Source organism: Thunnus maccoyii, chromosome 10 (genome assembly GCF_910596095.1).
Source record: "Thunnus maccoyii chromosome 10, fThuMac1.1, whole genome shotgun sequence".
NCBI classification, from domain to species: domain Eukaryota; kingdom Metazoa; phylum Chordata; class Actinopteri; order Scombriformes; family Scombridae; genus Thunnus; species Thunnus maccoyii.
The window spans coordinates 17,802,996-17,818,739 of record NC_056542.1 but is presented as its reverse complement, the minus strand read 5'-3'; the positions used below and the strand labels follow the sequence as shown (position 1 = coordinate 17,818,739).

The 15,744-nt window shown below is 37.3% G+C and overlaps 2 protein-coding genes across 6 annotated transcripts; both read left to right on the top strand.

The window, feature by feature from the left end:
* Nucleotides 1-688: 688 nt before the first annotated feature.
* Nucleotides 689-4,520, top strand: gra (granulito). Of its 4 annotated transcripts, none has more exons than XM_042424240.1 (7): nucleotides 689-772; nucleotides 2,704-2,789; nucleotides 2,899-2,957; nucleotides 3,336-3,393; nucleotides 3,515-3,621; nucleotides 3,726-3,784; nucleotides 4,045-4,520. In XM_042424240.1, the coding sequence occupies exons 1-7, from the start codon at nucleotides 759-761 to the stop codon at nucleotides 4,070-4,072; spliced, it is 411 nt and encodes a 136-aa protein (XP_042280174.1). In that variant the 5' UTR covers nucleotides 689-758; the 3' UTR covers nucleotides 4,073-4,520. The 4 variants fall into 4 exon arrangements, with proteins under 4 accessions (XP_042280174.1, XP_042280176.1, XP_042280177.1 ...); XM_042424242.1 differs by having other exon boundaries at nucleotides 711-818; XM_042424243.1 differs by having other exon boundaries at nucleotides 713-818; nucleotides 2,707-2,789.
* Nucleotides 4,521-9,734: 5,214 nt separating this feature from the next.
* upp1 (uridine phosphorylase 1) lies at nucleotides 9,735-15,292 on the top strand. Of its 2 annotated transcripts, none has more exons than XM_042422623.1 (8): nucleotides 9,735-9,845; nucleotides 10,181-10,225; nucleotides 11,151-11,262; nucleotides 11,360-11,518; nucleotides 12,997-13,111; nucleotides 13,936-14,145; nucleotides 14,227-14,373; nucleotides 14,493-15,292. In XM_042422623.1, exons 2-8 carry the CDS (start codon nucleotides 10,185-10,187, stop codon nucleotides 14,642-14,644), a joined length of 936 nt encoding a protein of 311 aa, XP_042278557.1. In that variant the 5' UTR covers nucleotides 9,735-9,845; nucleotides 10,181-10,184; the 3' UTR covers nucleotides 14,645-15,292. The 2 variants fall into 2 exon arrangements, with proteins under 2 accessions (XP_042278557.1, XP_042278558.1); XM_042422624.1 differs by having other exon boundaries at nucleotides 9,834-9,915.
* The last annotated feature ends 452 nt before the right edge of the window (nucleotides 15,293-15,744 follow it).

Below are 15,744 nucleotides of genomic sequence, written 5' to 3'. Positions count from 1 at the left end.
ACGGTGTTGGGCAGTGAAAGCTGCACAGATGTCAACATATAAAATTATGTCTCATTGGGGAAAAAAAACCCCAAAACATCTCAAACCTAACAAACTTAAACATGCAATGGCATTCATATCATATAGTAGGTATAGGAGCACAAAACTCTCCAGTATATCAGTTTGTGTGCCATTTGGGTTTCAGTCATTGTACTTAAATTAAAAAAGGTTTCTAAAAATCAGCTCAAAGTAGGGACCTCCCAGTACCCTATTGAAAAGCTATATCATAATATACTGTAATAAATCCCTGTTTGTGAATGTTATGGCCTATTTTGAACAATTTCTTACTTGCAAAAAAGAAAATGGGAACTTGTAAGCATTTCTGACCTTTCTGATTGTCATGTTTTTAAAAAAAAATGTATGTAGAGGGAATATTCAAGATAGCCACATTTAATTTTTGCAATGTCAAATATAAGCTACAAGTACCTTGTATGATCATTTGGCAAAATATCTATGTTATTCTCCTGTGATAATTGATTATTTTCTCTTATTAAGAGGATAGCTTTGTTACAATATTACAAACGGAGGCAAGATATACTGTGACATTAAGTTTTTAAAAGAAACTTATTGAGTTTAAAGAATCTAGAGGGGTTTTTTCTGCTTACGCTCTTGTTCCACACTCCAGTCCAGTTGGTGGCGGTAATGCGCCTCTAAGCTGGTTTGCCAACTGCCAAATAAACACTAAAGAAGAAGAAGCTAAGCTTTTGGCTTTCACTGGAATGACACTGGTGAGGTGAGCAGGCTGAAAACCACGCTGAGTGAATTTTGTAGAACAACAGGTGAATAATCAAACATAAATTCTCTTCTTTATGTTGTAAACATCATTACGTCGAGCGCCTAATTTTGCCCTATGAGTTTATAAGGCTAATGTTGCTAGCTAGAATTGTGATTTCGGCAGAGTTAAAAATTTCTGCATCACTGTGAAGTTGCACTTGCCATCACTTAGCCAACTAGAACTTACTGGATTACATCATTTTGTGGTGATGCTACAGCTGTAATCGTGTTTTGTCGCTTGACACAATCGACCGTTGAAAGGTAATGATGTGTAGACGTTAAACACAAAACCGATAATCATAACCACCTGCCGTTATAGTGCAGTTAATGGTTTACATCATACGGTTTTCACAGATGTCAGCCATATAACGCTTTACAGTGGGCAAGAAGAAATGTCCACCTGTTTTCCAAATTTGCTTCTTTTATGTAGCCTACAATTACGCTAGAAAAAGTTTTAGAAATATTAACGTACTACGTAGTACTAATGTGCGTAAAATTAGCTTACATTTAACTTGCGTAAGCTAGTAGCGGTTCAACAAAAACGGCTTAACTTTTTCAAAACTTAATAAAAGCCACAGTTGCTAACATTAGCTGTTATGCTACACTCAACCTGGTAACTTACATCCCAAGTTAGTGATTGCTATATAGCATTATAGTGTGTGTGTGTATAGATATAGATATGTATATTTCTAAGGGATATATAACTTGCTGTCACATTTTATAGGATATTTGTGATCTAGCTAATGCACACCTAATATTTTTTTCTATTACATACCTGTATGCTTCGGATTGGCAAAAAAAAAGCCTGACATCTAAATGATAATCCATGTACATGTCTCAGACTTTTGAATTAAAGGATGGGTTTACAGTTGTAAAATCTGTCTTAAAACAATAAGTCAGGTGCCCAAATGAACACTGACAATATTACAATATTTTCTTGCCATAATCATTCTTCCTGTTCATACTGGTCATTAGAAGATCCCTTCATAATGCACTTACAATGTAAGTGATGGGGTGTGTCCATCTGTGCAAAAATGTATTTATAGTAACTGGATTAAAGGTTTAGACACCCTTGCCCATTCATTTGAATGAGAAGCCAAAATGAAGCCATCCAAATTAGTCAAATCAAGTAGATAACTTTCAATGTTACAGTCTTTTTAGTGCAAAAGTCCCTCTTATTTTACTAAAAAGACTGTAAATGTAAATGCACTTTCAAGTGAAAATCCACATTGTGTCCACACAGTCATTTAAAAATTTAGCTGAAGCTTATATGAGGATATCTGCCACATTTACAGTCTTTTTAGTGTAATTCCCTCTTTGTGTTTCCCTGTTTGTGTTTTCCTGTTGAGCTTCGGTGGAAGTATAGTAACAAAAAGAGGGACTTTGTCACTAAGTAGACTAATGTTGAAAGATATCTACTTGATTTGACTAATTTGGACGGCTGAAGCTTCATATTAACTTAAGATAAACTTTTAAATACTTTTTTGCACAGAAAGAGTTTTGTGGATTTTGGCCCCCATCACTTACACTGAAAACACATTTGAAGGGAGTCTTTTAATAGCCAGTATGAACAGGAGGAATGATTACAGTGAGGAAAACCTCTTTCAGTGTCCATATGGACACCTGACTGTTGTTTTAAGACAGACTTGGAAAAATTGTGAACCTGTTGTCTTAAAATGTGAAATGATTCCTGACATGTTGCCGGTACCTTTGACCCACTACAGGACCCCTAATGGTCTGTAAGCCCTGCTTCTGCTTCACTGAAAATTAATACATTGAAAAATGAGTATGTGCCTGACTGTATAAATACAGCACTACTCAGTACAAATTTGATGAGTAAGTCTTGTAGGAGTGTAGTAGGCTTAAAATATGTTTGAACATCACTGACAGCAGAATGGAGGTATCAAGGAGAAGAATCCTCCAAAAACATCTGGAGCCAGCGAGACCACTACGTCGCTGCATCCATGTTGATATCGGTAAGCTGTCTGGAACACTTGTAGGAATTCATCAAGGGTGTTAATTTAAACTTAATTGTGCTCATTCTTAATGGCGTGCTCGTAATGAGGATTCTGTTACTTCATTTAGAGCCCCAAATAAGTGCTGCTACATGTGCACAGACACTGATGGAGGTAATGGATCAAGAGGTAAGAAATCCTAAAGAAGACAATATTTCAGTAAAATGTAAAAAATCACATTCAGAATTTCCCAGAAGCCAAGATGAGGTTTCTAATAGGTTGTTTTGTCCAAACAATAGTAATGATATATAAAACAGAAAAGCAGCAGATCATCACATTTGAGAACCTGGAACCAGACAATGTTTGGCATTTTTGCTTAATAAATTACTTAATTTTATTGCTTCTCAAAATTGTTGCAAATTAAATTATTTTTGAACCAATAACTGATGAATCATTTCAGCTCATTCATGCTTTGAGGTTTTTGTGACATTGAAAATGACTTGAAACCGTTTGACCATTAAGCAGTTACATTTGTCAAGATTATTTTTTTGATTTTGCACTTGATAGACAAATGTTGACATAGAGCAGTTCTACAAGATTATCAACCTCCACAAACAGAAAGAAGGTAAGACACCAAGTGTTAATGACACGTGACATCTATAGTCAGAATAAAATCCTCCTTTTGCCCTTTTTATTTACCTGATTTGTACTCTATAATATTGATTTTCATATGTATGTGTTTGTAGGCAGAATATCTTACACAAGAGATTTTTTAATTGGTTTGGCAAGTTGTCCTGAGGCCAGGAAGAAGCCGGAGTTCTTGCCAGAGCACCCCATAGTCTTAACCAAGGCGGTAAGTTGGGTGTTTGTATTAAATCTTAATATGGTATGTCCTCAGTGGTCAAAATAATAATTCTGCTGTTTGGATTGAATTGTGTTTTCATACTATCTTAACAGAGAGATCCTGAGCACCTAAGGTTTCATGAAACGATGTGGAATGGGGAAAAAGGAGACATGTGAGTTTAATTTTATAATGTAAACTCAGTGTGACTTAATCAAACCATAATGATACTCTAGTTATAGATGGAGATTATGATTTAAATGGACTGCAGATTACTATTTGAACGCTAACCAGTATTTCATATTGGTATAAACTGTTTTTTACAATGGGTGTTGGGTGCTTTTTAGTTAAATTCAGTGTGACATCTCAATAAAATTAAGTCACGCATGAACAGTGTTAAAAAATGATTTGTCAATATATTTTTTCTGTTTTTAGGTTGGCAGAAAAGCTTCACTCACCTTAAAAAAATTGCACTGTTCACTGTTTACCATGAAGAGTGTTTCTGTTTTTTTTTTTTTTTTTCTAATTGCTATTCGTGTTTAATTTAATTTAAATTGTGTGATTTTAATTTGCATGTTTATTATTTTGAATGAGACTGATAACAGTGTGGGGTGAAGTTGCACAAAGTCAAATGACTAAACCTTGCTTTATTTGCTGAGGTGTGAGCATTGCATTTTTGCTTCCTTTTTCTGCTGTGTAGTGAAGTATTTATATTTTGTAAAAAAGAAAAAAGAAAAGAAAAAGAAAATCTAGTCATAAAATATTTATGGCTACTTTCCAGCTGTGCAGGTTGTCATATGTAGTTAATCACTCATGTGATGACAAAAAGGTGTCAGTAATGTTCGACAAGGCCAGTATTGATTAAGGTTACAGAGGTCAATAAAGTTTTGGACTTCATGCTAGCAACATCACATTGTGTCTGATCTCTTTTCCTTCTAACAAAATAAGGAATAAAAGATGGTACTGGGAGTGAAACCTGTGCGTTGTCTGTTGTGAGAAGCAACATGGATAATTTAAAGCCACCAGAAAACTTAAAATCCTTTGGAAATGTTAACAGCACACAGCATACGTTTAAGCAGCAATTCTTATTGTAACATCATGGCCGTCGGACTGGACAGTAAACCCTATGCATGGAAGATCGCATTGTTGCTAACTGTAGCTGGTGCACAGGCTGCTGAGGTATACAACACATTTGAGTTTGAAAACTCGGACAACAAGGACAAAGATAAAGAGATACTCAAAAAGTTTAATGCCCACTACTCTCAAAAAAAAACAACCTAGGAGAATTATGTCTTTCGTCCTGGATACAGCAGCAATATGATCCTTTTGACAATTTTTTTACTGATGTCAAGTTGAAGGCACAAACCTGCAACTGTGCAGACCTGAGGAACTCTTATGATATGTGACAAGATCATTTTTGGTATTTTTTACAAAAAAGTCAGAGAGCGCCTGCTGCGAGAGAGAGCTCATGATGGAAGAGGCTATTAAAATATGTCAAGCCAGCGAACTGGCGCAGTAGCATGTTAAGACATTTACTGAAATGGTGGTGGGGGTTTCTGTCACTATGGAGAAGATGACTGTCGGTGTCGTGTCTTTTAAAGGACCAGTGTGTAGGATTTAGTGGCATCTAGCGGTGAGGTAGCAGACTGCAACCAAATGATAACCCCCCACTTCCAAGCGTGTACATACTTAATATTATATTCCATTTCTGCCAATAGATCCCCTTAAATCTTACACACTGGTCCTTTAAAGAGAAAAGACGTGGGTATTTTGGGATCAAACCAGCAAAACAGACAGATGGAGCATACAACTGCAATCAGTGTGGGTCGCAACATCAATCAAAGCAGTGCCCTGCATTTGGTAGAAATCACTTTGCAAAACAGTGTTTCTCCAAAAAGAACGACAGACAGAAAGGACAATCTGTCAGTGTAGTAAGGACACAGATCTGAGGGAGACATTCTTTGTTAGTAAGGTAAAGTGAAAATACACCTAAAATTGAAACACAGACACCGCTGTTAAAACTGCCCACAGTCAAACTCATTCCCCCCGAAGATGATAAATGGATAACACCACTAGATGTGTATGGTACTGTTTTCACATTGATGTTGGACATTGAGTGCCTATTTGAACCTGATCAGCATGTCTGATATTGCAGTGATGAAAGACAAGGCGAAAATAAAGAGAAAAACAGTGCCACAGAAAGACTATAATGGAAAAGAAATTGACTGTTTTGGCACATTCAGACTGAAAGTTAAAGTGAAAAACAAAGTCCATAATGTGTTTTTGTCATTGATGAAAGGCACGATTTACTGCCAGGCAGTGAAGCCTGTGAAAAGCTAGGACTAGTTAAGAGTCTACTACATTAACAGTCCAGCTGAGAACACAAGTCATGACTCTATTGACTCAGTTTTGGGTTCAAAAGATTGTAAGCGCTCAGCTCAAGGAATTCAGCCCGATGAAGAGAAAGTCAGTGCTATATTGGACATGGCAGGGCCAACAGACAAAAAAGGAATGCTATGCACCATGGGGATGATTAACTTCATTGGAAAGTCTCAACTATTCTCACCTTGTTTGCAAAGAAATCTGCCATGCATGAGCTCCTGCACAAAGACAATGAATTAGTGTGGACATATACAGCAGCCCAAGAATGGCAGGCTCTGACAACCACACTAACTAGCACCTGTGCTCACTTTCTTTGACCCAAACAAAGCTTAAAGTGTCCACAGATGCCTCTAAGGATGGTCTGAGTGCGGTGCTACTTCAGGCTGAAGAGGGCCACCGGAAGCCTGTGGCATACATATCCAGGTCCAGGACCGACACTGAACATTGTTATGCTCAAATTGAAAAAGAGTCTTGGACTGGTGTTTGGTCTTGAAAAATTTCATGGTTATGTTTATGGCCTTCCTACCTTCACAGTGGAGACAGACCATTGTCCATTGATTTCCATAATCAAAAAGAAGTTGAATGAAATGTCTCTCAGAATTCAATGCCTCATGATGAAGTTGCAGGGGTATGATTTCGAATTGATCTATACACCTGGCAAGTACTTAGTGTTTGTAGACACTCTATCCTGAGCACCCACAGGATGTTGAAATGCAAATATGATTTCAGCTACAGCTGCTTCCTGTGTCAAACACAAAGTATATCCAAACAGCAGAAGAGGCTGACAAGGACACACAGTTGCAAATGGTCTCGGAAAACATTCAGAATGGATGTCCTCCAGGTTCCTGTCCTTTGCATTATCACATCAGGAGTGATCTAAGTGTTGCAGATGGTCTGGTACTCAAATAGAACAGGAATGTCATAAACAGCTTGAGACAGGACATGTTGCAAAGAATTCATGAAGGCCTTCTTTGTGTGGAGAAAAACAAAAGATGAGCAGAGGAGCTGTCGTCTGGCCTGTAATAAATAAAGACATTGAGAGACTGATAAGTGGATGTGAAAATCCAAAAACACTGAAACAGGCAAACTAAGGAACTGATGATGGTGGCAGACCTACCAACAGCTCCATGGGACAAAGTTGGAATGGACCTTTTGTCCAGGCATTGCAAGATTCAATGCTTGAACAAATGCTTATGCAAATGAAACAAACAAGTCATTTTATGACTGATCCTCAAAAAATCTTGAACCGCTGTCAGGATGTGATATGGTCCGGATTGAAGGTCCAGATATTTGGAACCAAAAACCAGCAGTTCTCCAGGAAGTTGCTCCAAGATCAAACACAGTGAGGACAGAGAATGGACATTGTTACAGTCTTCTAAAAACCAAAGAGACTGCACAAGAACACAGTGAAGCCAGTGAAGTGTCTGAGTCAGCCTCTACACCAGCTGAGACTTGTAACATGAACTTTCACACAGGCTTGAGCACTAACACAGGCATGCAAGTGTTAAGGAGATCTAAAAGTGAACCTAAGAAATCTGACAGACTTGTGAAATAAAAAAAAAAAAGTGAACTGAAAGGGAGTATAAACATTCCTAAAGTTTGAAAGTTGATTGTGAGATGTGAAGTTGTAAAAACCCATAAAGATCAAAAAAAATATGCAACAGTTTAATCTATTTTTTTATTTTCTTTAGGTACTTGGTAAAGCAGCATATGTTAAAATAAGCAAGTTCCTTTTTATCTCTTGTTGCAAAATTGTTGTGAGATTTCTTGTTATTGTGTTTTCCTTTAAGGAACAGGGATCATGATATGTAATTAATCACTCATGTGATGACCAATAGGTGGCAGTAATGATCTATAAGCTCAGTATTGATTGATAAGGTTACAGAGGTCAATAAAGTTCGACTTCATGCAACATCACATTGTGTCGGGGTTCTTTTCCTTGTTACAAAATGAAGAATAAAACAGTGGTAACGTTTCATTTAAAGAAATTGGATAGAAAAAGTCCAGAGTCATGTTAAACCCTACCTGAAGTGATAGTGGTCGAAATCACTGTGATCAGCTGTAACAGCTGGAGTTGCATCAGCATTGTGATTTAATGTGTCTTACCAAACATGTTAACTTCTTCACTTATAAAGGACACTTTGGTGTGGTGACATTTTCTTTCATGCATATGATTAAACTTCAAAGCTGCATTAATTAGTGTGTTTGTATTAACAATGTATCAAATGACTATGTGTAATGTGAGAGGTGTTGTTTGTTGTGACAAACACACAGATGAATATAACCCAACTCTGTAGGAGTATTTTAACATCTTTCAACTGATTGTTTGGCAGGTTTTGTGGGGGGTTTCTGGACGGCAACTCCAATCTCATCATCCTCATTTCCAGCTGCAGCCGGCAGCCGTTTTAGGGAAAGCCCTAATAAACCCAAAAATCAAACATCTGACAAAATTTGAGTAACTGGAGAACATAGTGATACATTTAACAACCTAGGAGCTAAATTTCTCCTCAGGAGTTGTTGGAGACTAAAACTGAGCTTAACTGAGAGTGAAATTGCAGCTTTAATAGTACAGCATCAAACCTTGTATTTAGACTCCTAAAGGATCTGTTATGTCCTCTCTCAACAAAAATAATAAGCTTTTCCTTTCATTCACATTTTTACTATGTAATATAACAATATTCAAAGTCAGTATAATCACATTGTTGAGCATTTGCATGGCCTGAAGAAAATTCAGTACTTACTGAATTCAAACATTTTATTAAGATATTGTACAACAGTGGTTCCCAAACTTTTTCATGTGAAGGACCCTGAAACTGACACAAATTAGACCACGGACCCCCATCTGATAAGATATTTGCTTTTAGATGTTTTATTACAGTAAGTGTATGAAACCCATGACCAGAATAGTCATACATTCTGTCACTGTGTTACTTATGGATGGAATTATAGTGAAAATATTATTCCCCTTTTTGCTGGGGACCCCCTGGAACCTCCTTAAGGACCGCACCCCACTTAAAGAACCACTGTTGTACACCAATCTTCAAGTACCTTAATTCAACCATGAGACATAAAGACGCACGATTAGTAATTCTGACTGATCATTCTCGGAAAACTAACCTCAGTTGATTTTGATCTGACGGATTTTTGAAAGTATCGCAATATGTGGGAGTAATGTAATCTGCCTGTAATCATTTGGCAATGAGGAAAATTTTATCTGTGGAAATTGCTCAGCTGCTACGTAAAATAAGTAGGCTAGAGTAGCCCACATCCGTATTTTTTCTTTCCTTTTTTTTGTTGTGAGTAGCCGACATCTCAAGAGTGAGCTACAAGGATGATTTCTTTTGATTAACAAAAGGATAATATACAAACATTAAGGTGAAGAGTCAGATTTAAATAACATAAATACATATGAAGAGCATAAAATGAAAACAATTAAAAGACGGTTACATACAATTTCTAAAAACAAAACAAAAACATAAGCACATATATACACAAAATATAAACATATTCAGTCAGAGGTTTCAGGGGGGAAAGTTACGTAATCTTTCAATAGCTTATTATTTTTTTGGTCATTTAATAAACGGAGTGATTTAAGTAGATAATTTAGTTCTACGAGAACAGGTGAGATCTTAAATAGTGATTTCGAATATATCTGTCTGTGAATAAAAAACTTCGCACACAGAAAAATTAAATTAATCAGATATTCAGTATGTTAACATAATACTGTGACGTACGTGACGTGCACGACGTCACATTGTGGGCTGGAACATCACGTCAGAGGTGACGACGCCAGATGTTGAGAGAGCGAATTTAATTTGAGAGGAACTGCGAGCGACCGTACAGCCTACCAAAACGTAAATATCTGTCTGTCCTTATTGTATCTTTTTGTCCTTTCTTGTCTTGTTCTGTCGGCATATCTTGAAGGTAAATACGGAGCTAATTGTCTCTTTTTCCCGCCGTCAGCGATAAAGTGCTGCGTACGGCGATGCGATGCTGGGGTGTCCTTAATGTGAGGAATGTGTCTTAATTGTGCGACTTTGTCAATTAATTTTAGGTTAGACTAATTCCTTGCCACGTGTGAGGAGAAGCATACACCCCAGCTGATAATTGTAACGTTCAGGTGTTGTTCGAAGTTGGGTTTGTTCGAGGTCACTGATTTTTTTTTTTCTCTGACCACTGCTGTTTTCAGGAAGATGAATCCAAAGGACAACAAGCAAACTGCGTCACACAGCAGGTGAGAAGTTTCAGCCTTATGTTAATGAACAACTATATTGTTTTATACGATTGATACATAAAAGTTTACAACAGGTAATTATTGAAACGAGGAAACTACTGGGTGTGACAGGATGTCAGGACATGACCTGTAAATTCCTGTAAATGCCACACAAAAAATTACTTGGCAGTGCTATACAAATGTTTTATACCTTTTTTATATTAAATGACATTCAGAATACTACCTTATCCAGTCAGCTACCAAGCATACAGAAAATGTTGGTCCTGTTCAAGTGATTGACAAATTCAATAACAATGGAACTTCAAATGTCAGCACAATAAACCTTTGAACTTATAGACAATGAGGCATACTGTCAGTTTTTTGAAATTCCCCACCCTCTCCAAACTTCCCACTTAACACATTTCTGACACTGAGTTGCGTGTACTATGCTGCTCTATGTTGAGATATCTGCCTCTGAATTTTGTGCTGCTGTCCTACAATGTAGGAAAAAATACAATGTAGGAGATTGGAAATTTGTTTGTGTGTCTCAAAGCATTGAAAATGTGCATTTAATAAACTCAATAGCAACGTGTCATAGCTGAAACAATACTCAGGATGCCACAGACTTCCTTGTTAACTGTTTTTTTTCCTGATAGAGAGTAGTTATGGTGAAACATTTCCTATTGAGGTCTGTGTGGTTTTCACATTTAAGGTTTCATCATAAATGAAAATTCACATCTTAATTGTTGTTGGGTGGTTCTTCTCACATCTCTATGACTCATCAAAACTAAAATTGAAAGTATTTGCAGGGCAAGGTTAAGTGAGAAATGTGCTTTTTAGGGTAAGACGAGTTATTGAATGAATAATCTAAATAATAAACGGCAATTCAGTGGGATTATCAGGCTAGAACTGACCCTTAACAATCTGTTATTTTATCCCCCTCAAGCCCTGTTTGTGTGCACAACCCTCACCTGGATTCACTGAAAGATGACATCCTCTACCACTTCAGCCTAGGAACTAACACTCACAACCTACCTGCTATGTTTGGTGATGTCAAAGTAATAATTTTTGGGACATACATTTGTGGAAAAATATCACTTCCATAATCATCCTTATATGGCAAGTATTTATGTTTTTGTGTCTGTTTTCTTTCAGTTTGTGTGTGTTGGAGGCAGTCCCTGGAGAATGAAATCATTCATTGAGTACATTGCTGCTGAGCTATGTATGGAAGACCCCAAATCAGAGTACCCAAATATCTGTGCTGGAACGGACCGCTATGCCATGTACAAAGTTGGCCCTGTACTCTCTGTCAGTGTATGTAAGAACAAAAGATCATTTCATTCAGTCATTAGGGTCCAAGCACGAAAGTGCAAGGGCCCAACCCGACCCTGGCACTGAAAGTGCGAGGAACCTCTTGTTTTTGTAAAGATTATTATAATGATAATTATTATTATTCCCCTACGCCATTGTATTTTTGGGGGGCTTGGGATGGAAACTCACGAAAATTGGCACACATGTCAGAACTGGCAAAAATTGTAAAGTTCTGTAGTGATTGGACTCAGGTGTGGCTGGCAGGCTCCATGGTGCCCCCAAAAGCAAGGCCATGTTGGGATCAAGTTGCATGGATCTTTATGAAATTCGGTGGGATCATTGCTCTCATCATTCTAGGCATAATACATATTTTTTCAAATTTTTTTGCCGGTCAGGAAGTCAGCCATTTTGGATTTTGTGTGTCAATTTTCATTTTACGTACACGTTTTAGGCCTTTAGGATGCATGAAAACACACAAAACTTTGCACCTACAGTATGTTTGAATTAGTAAGTATTGCAATTAGGCTTGGGAGTGGTACATCTGCTGTATGGTGCCCCCTAATTACTTTTAGCATTTTTGAGGGGCTAAGGGTGCTCAAAAACTCAAGAAACTTTGCACATGCATCAGAAGTGGCATAACTTGATATCTGAAATGATCTTGGGTTTGGGTGTGGGAAAATGGCTTGAGGGCGCCCCCTAGAAAATTTCAAAGTCAAAGCACCCACATTACATTTGACGTATTTGTATGAAATTTTGTAGACAGATGTAACATCTCCAAAAAAACCCCAAAAAACCTCTTGGAGCCATACCCTAAGTCCAACAGGAGGTCAGCCATTTTGAATCTACTTTGTATTTTTTTTGCAAAGTGAAGCCATTTACGAGCGACTTCAGATTTGATAGGTGACATCTAGACACCTTTGTGATGCTAAATTGTGAAGCTTTTTAGTTTTCTTTGAACACGCTCAACGTGAGTTACAACAACAGAAAGTTATTGTATCTTGACTTTACATTGTCCAATCTGCCCCAAATTTCGCATGCTTGATAAGAGTCCAGGCCTGAACACATTTACATGTCAATATTGAGACATAGTCATAGCGCCACCTACTGACAACAGGAAGTCAGCCTTATGTGACAAACATCATCTGATTTACATGAAATTTACATAGTGTGACCAAGACATATACAGCAACATGATGTATAATTAGTGGGTGTTCTCTAGCACCACATAGTGGACACAGGAAGTGATAGTTATCTCCTACATGCAATGTAGGATACCACGGCTGCCACTCCCTCCGATGTGTGCGAGGGCCTGTTCATCGCTGCTCGCAGCTTTAATATTATTTTTGTTTTTTGTAAACAAATATTATGCTACAAATATCAAGCGAATACAACACTGAATACCGTGTACTTGGTGTCCCTCAATTAAAAAAACTACATAGATCTGAACATTGTGTGTGACATACCTGTGCTTTATTTTGCAGCATGGGATGGGCATCCCATCCATTGCCATAATGTTGCATGAGCTGATAAAGCTCCTCCATCACGCACATTGCACAGATGTTACAATTATACGCATTGGGACGTCAGGTGGAATAGGTAAGCTTATTATTTGGAAATATTTTTAGTGACCCAAGTGACTGATATTACATCAAATTATATTTCTGCTGCCTTATGAAACCATGCTAGTTTCCCTGTGATTCTCTAAATGAGCTTAATGAAGGAGGAAATTACTTGGCTTGACTCCCTGTGTCGTCACATGTCCTTGTTGGGAGATGGGTTAGTGTGGTCATATTGGTCCTGAAAGATACACGAAGATATATTTCTTAGTTTTACCACAAGAGGGAGCCTAAAGTTCCTTAGATTTTAGAGCACTCTCATCCAATACGGCTTTTCTGTTAGCAGGTGAGGGTATTTCTCCAGTTTTCTGGATGAGAGTCTGATAAGTCTGATATATATATATATATATATATATATATATATATATATATATATATATATATATATATATATATATATATACACACACACTACTAACCTTTACATTATTATATATATACCATAAACCATTTGGTGTTGACCTATGGCATATCTTTGAATTTACAGTCCACATATATAATTGCTAGTATGACTAAAGACTCTGGTGTGATTTGATCGTAGCAACCATGACTACAGTAGATTGTACCACTGAATTACAAATTGAACTAAAGACATTCTGTCTTAAATAATTTAAAATAAGAGGTTTAATAATTTCTTTGGATGTCTTTAATTTTAAAATGATCATAAGTCTTACTTTACTTAATATAGTCTTTTATGAGCCCAGTATGTCATTTCAACATATATAAAATGTCTTTTAATTAAAGCTTTCTGCACTTCTGCTCTAGAAATTATTTTTTATCTCACCAGCCATTTTTGGTTTTTAGGGCTTGAACCTGGCACTGTTGTTGTTACCAAACAATCTGTGGATGCCACCTTCCTGCCCAAGTTTGAGCAGGTGATCCTGGGGAAGACAGTGGTCCGTAACACTGATCTGGACCAAAGCCTGGCTCTGGAGCTGTTGCAGTGCAGCAATGAGCTGAACCAGTTTGAGACAGTGTTAGGCAACACCATGTGTACACTGGATTTCTACGAAGGTATGAGTTCTGCTGCATTCATATGTTAATCGCATTGTTCACTGACATGTAATGCACATCTCTATCTAATCAATCACCCAGGTCAAGGCCGTTTGGATGGTGCTTTCTGCTCCTACACTGAGAAGGATAAACAGGAATACCTCAACAAAGCCAATCAAGCAGGAGTCTGCAATATTGAAATGGAGTCTTCTGTTTTTGCTGCCATGTGCAAACTGAGTGGTCTTCGAGGTAAGAAATGACAATATTAACATTACATTATGGGTAGAGAAGTTTTCAGCTTCTCAAAACACAGAATGTTGTCTTGACTCCTCATTGGGTTTCTAACATTCATTTCCTGCTCTGTGTAGCGGCCGTGGTTTGCGTGACATTACTGGATCGGCTGAAGGGGGATCAGCTGAGCAGCTCCCATGAAGTTCTTCACAATTACCAACAACGTCCGCAGATACTCGTTGGCCACTACATTAAGAAGCATTTGAATGCCAACGCAGTACGTAGCTAAGTTCAGAGCATTGTTTCTTGAAACCTATAAAACACTGAAAACAAGGTGTAACACAATAACGCAGCTTAAATCTATATTTGTGTGCATTCTTTCGTGCTCAACTGCAGCCTTAATGTCCAGAATAATGACCGAATACTGAAGTTATATCCTGCCTGCTGTATTTCACCATCACTGTAAACCGTCATGCACTGTGATTCACTACATTTTCTCTTGCATTTAATTTTAACAATTTAACTGAGCTTTAAATGTTACACAGCAGCCTATGGCCATCAGATCTGTCTTGATTTAGGCTGCCTCTGTTTTTATACAACATGTTACTTTTCTATAAACCTTGAACCACCTCATGACTTTTGATGAGTCCATGCTTACAGCAGGTAAGATAAGTAAGATAAGTCTTTCTTGTTTCATGAATGCCAAAAAAATGACATACATTTGTGTCCTTGTCTTTTTGCAAAACAGTATAAATATGTATCATCTTGAGTATTTTTTTTTATACTGAATGTACGTTATGTCTTCAGGATTAGGCTTTTGTATTTATTTTCTGGAAGTTTCATTCAAAACCTCAAAACGGCAACAAGATGTCAATACTTCTCAGAAAAATAATTTCCACTGGATGTCTTAATATCAATAAAGCCTTAATATAGCAGACTGAAGGTGTGTGTTTTGTGTTCTGGCTCTGATTTTAGAGTTGCACATGTTCACAACAATTATTTCTCAGGTGTAAGAAACACTCTGACATACTTGTGAGGCAAGTGTGTTGCTATATGAACTCTTTTGCAGTATTTGCAGTTCCAAAGAAACTCAGTGAAGTGAAGAGCAACATCCTGACAACTCATAATAATATGATTAACTTTCTGAATATGATATCTGTTGAATCATTCATATGGCTGATAAGGCAGGTGGTTGCAGTATGTTGGCCAAATGCTTAGCCCACGTTATTTCTTCCCCTAAGTTTATGTGACTCAAAACATTACAGTCAACCTTTACATCAGCCAGCTTATATGAAACCTTATGTTTTTATACAGATATTGATATAGGACACAAGAGTTATTTTGGTGGGTTGTCAAAGTAATAATTGTACTCCACACTTTCACTATTTG

What these genes read in the sequence shown, in the direction of transcription:
- gra (XM_042424240.1), top strand. An exon ending in CTGCATCCATGTTGATATCG is followed by an intron (nt 2,790 to 2,898) that starts GTAAGCTGTCTG and finishes TACTTCATTTAG; the next exon opens with AGCCCCAAATAAGTGCTGCT. An exon ending in CCTCCACAAACAGAAAGAAG is followed by an intron (nt 3,394 to 3,514) that starts GTAAGACACCAA and finishes ATGTGTTTGTAG; the next exon opens with GCAGAATATCTTACACAAGA.
- upp1 (XM_042422623.1), top strand. Translation starts at nt 10,185, where the DNA reads ATGAATCCAAAGGACAACAAGCAAACTGCGTCACACAGCAG. An exon ending in GCCCTGTACTCTCTGTCAGT is followed by an intron (nt 11,519 to 12,996) that starts GTATGTAAGAAC and finishes TTTATTTTGCAG; the next exon opens with CATGGGATGGGCATCCCATC. An exon ending in TGGGACGTCAGGTGGAATAG is followed by an intron (nt 13,112 to 13,935) that starts GTAAGCTTATTA and finishes TTTGGTTTTTAG; the next exon opens with GGCTTGAACCTGGCACTGTT.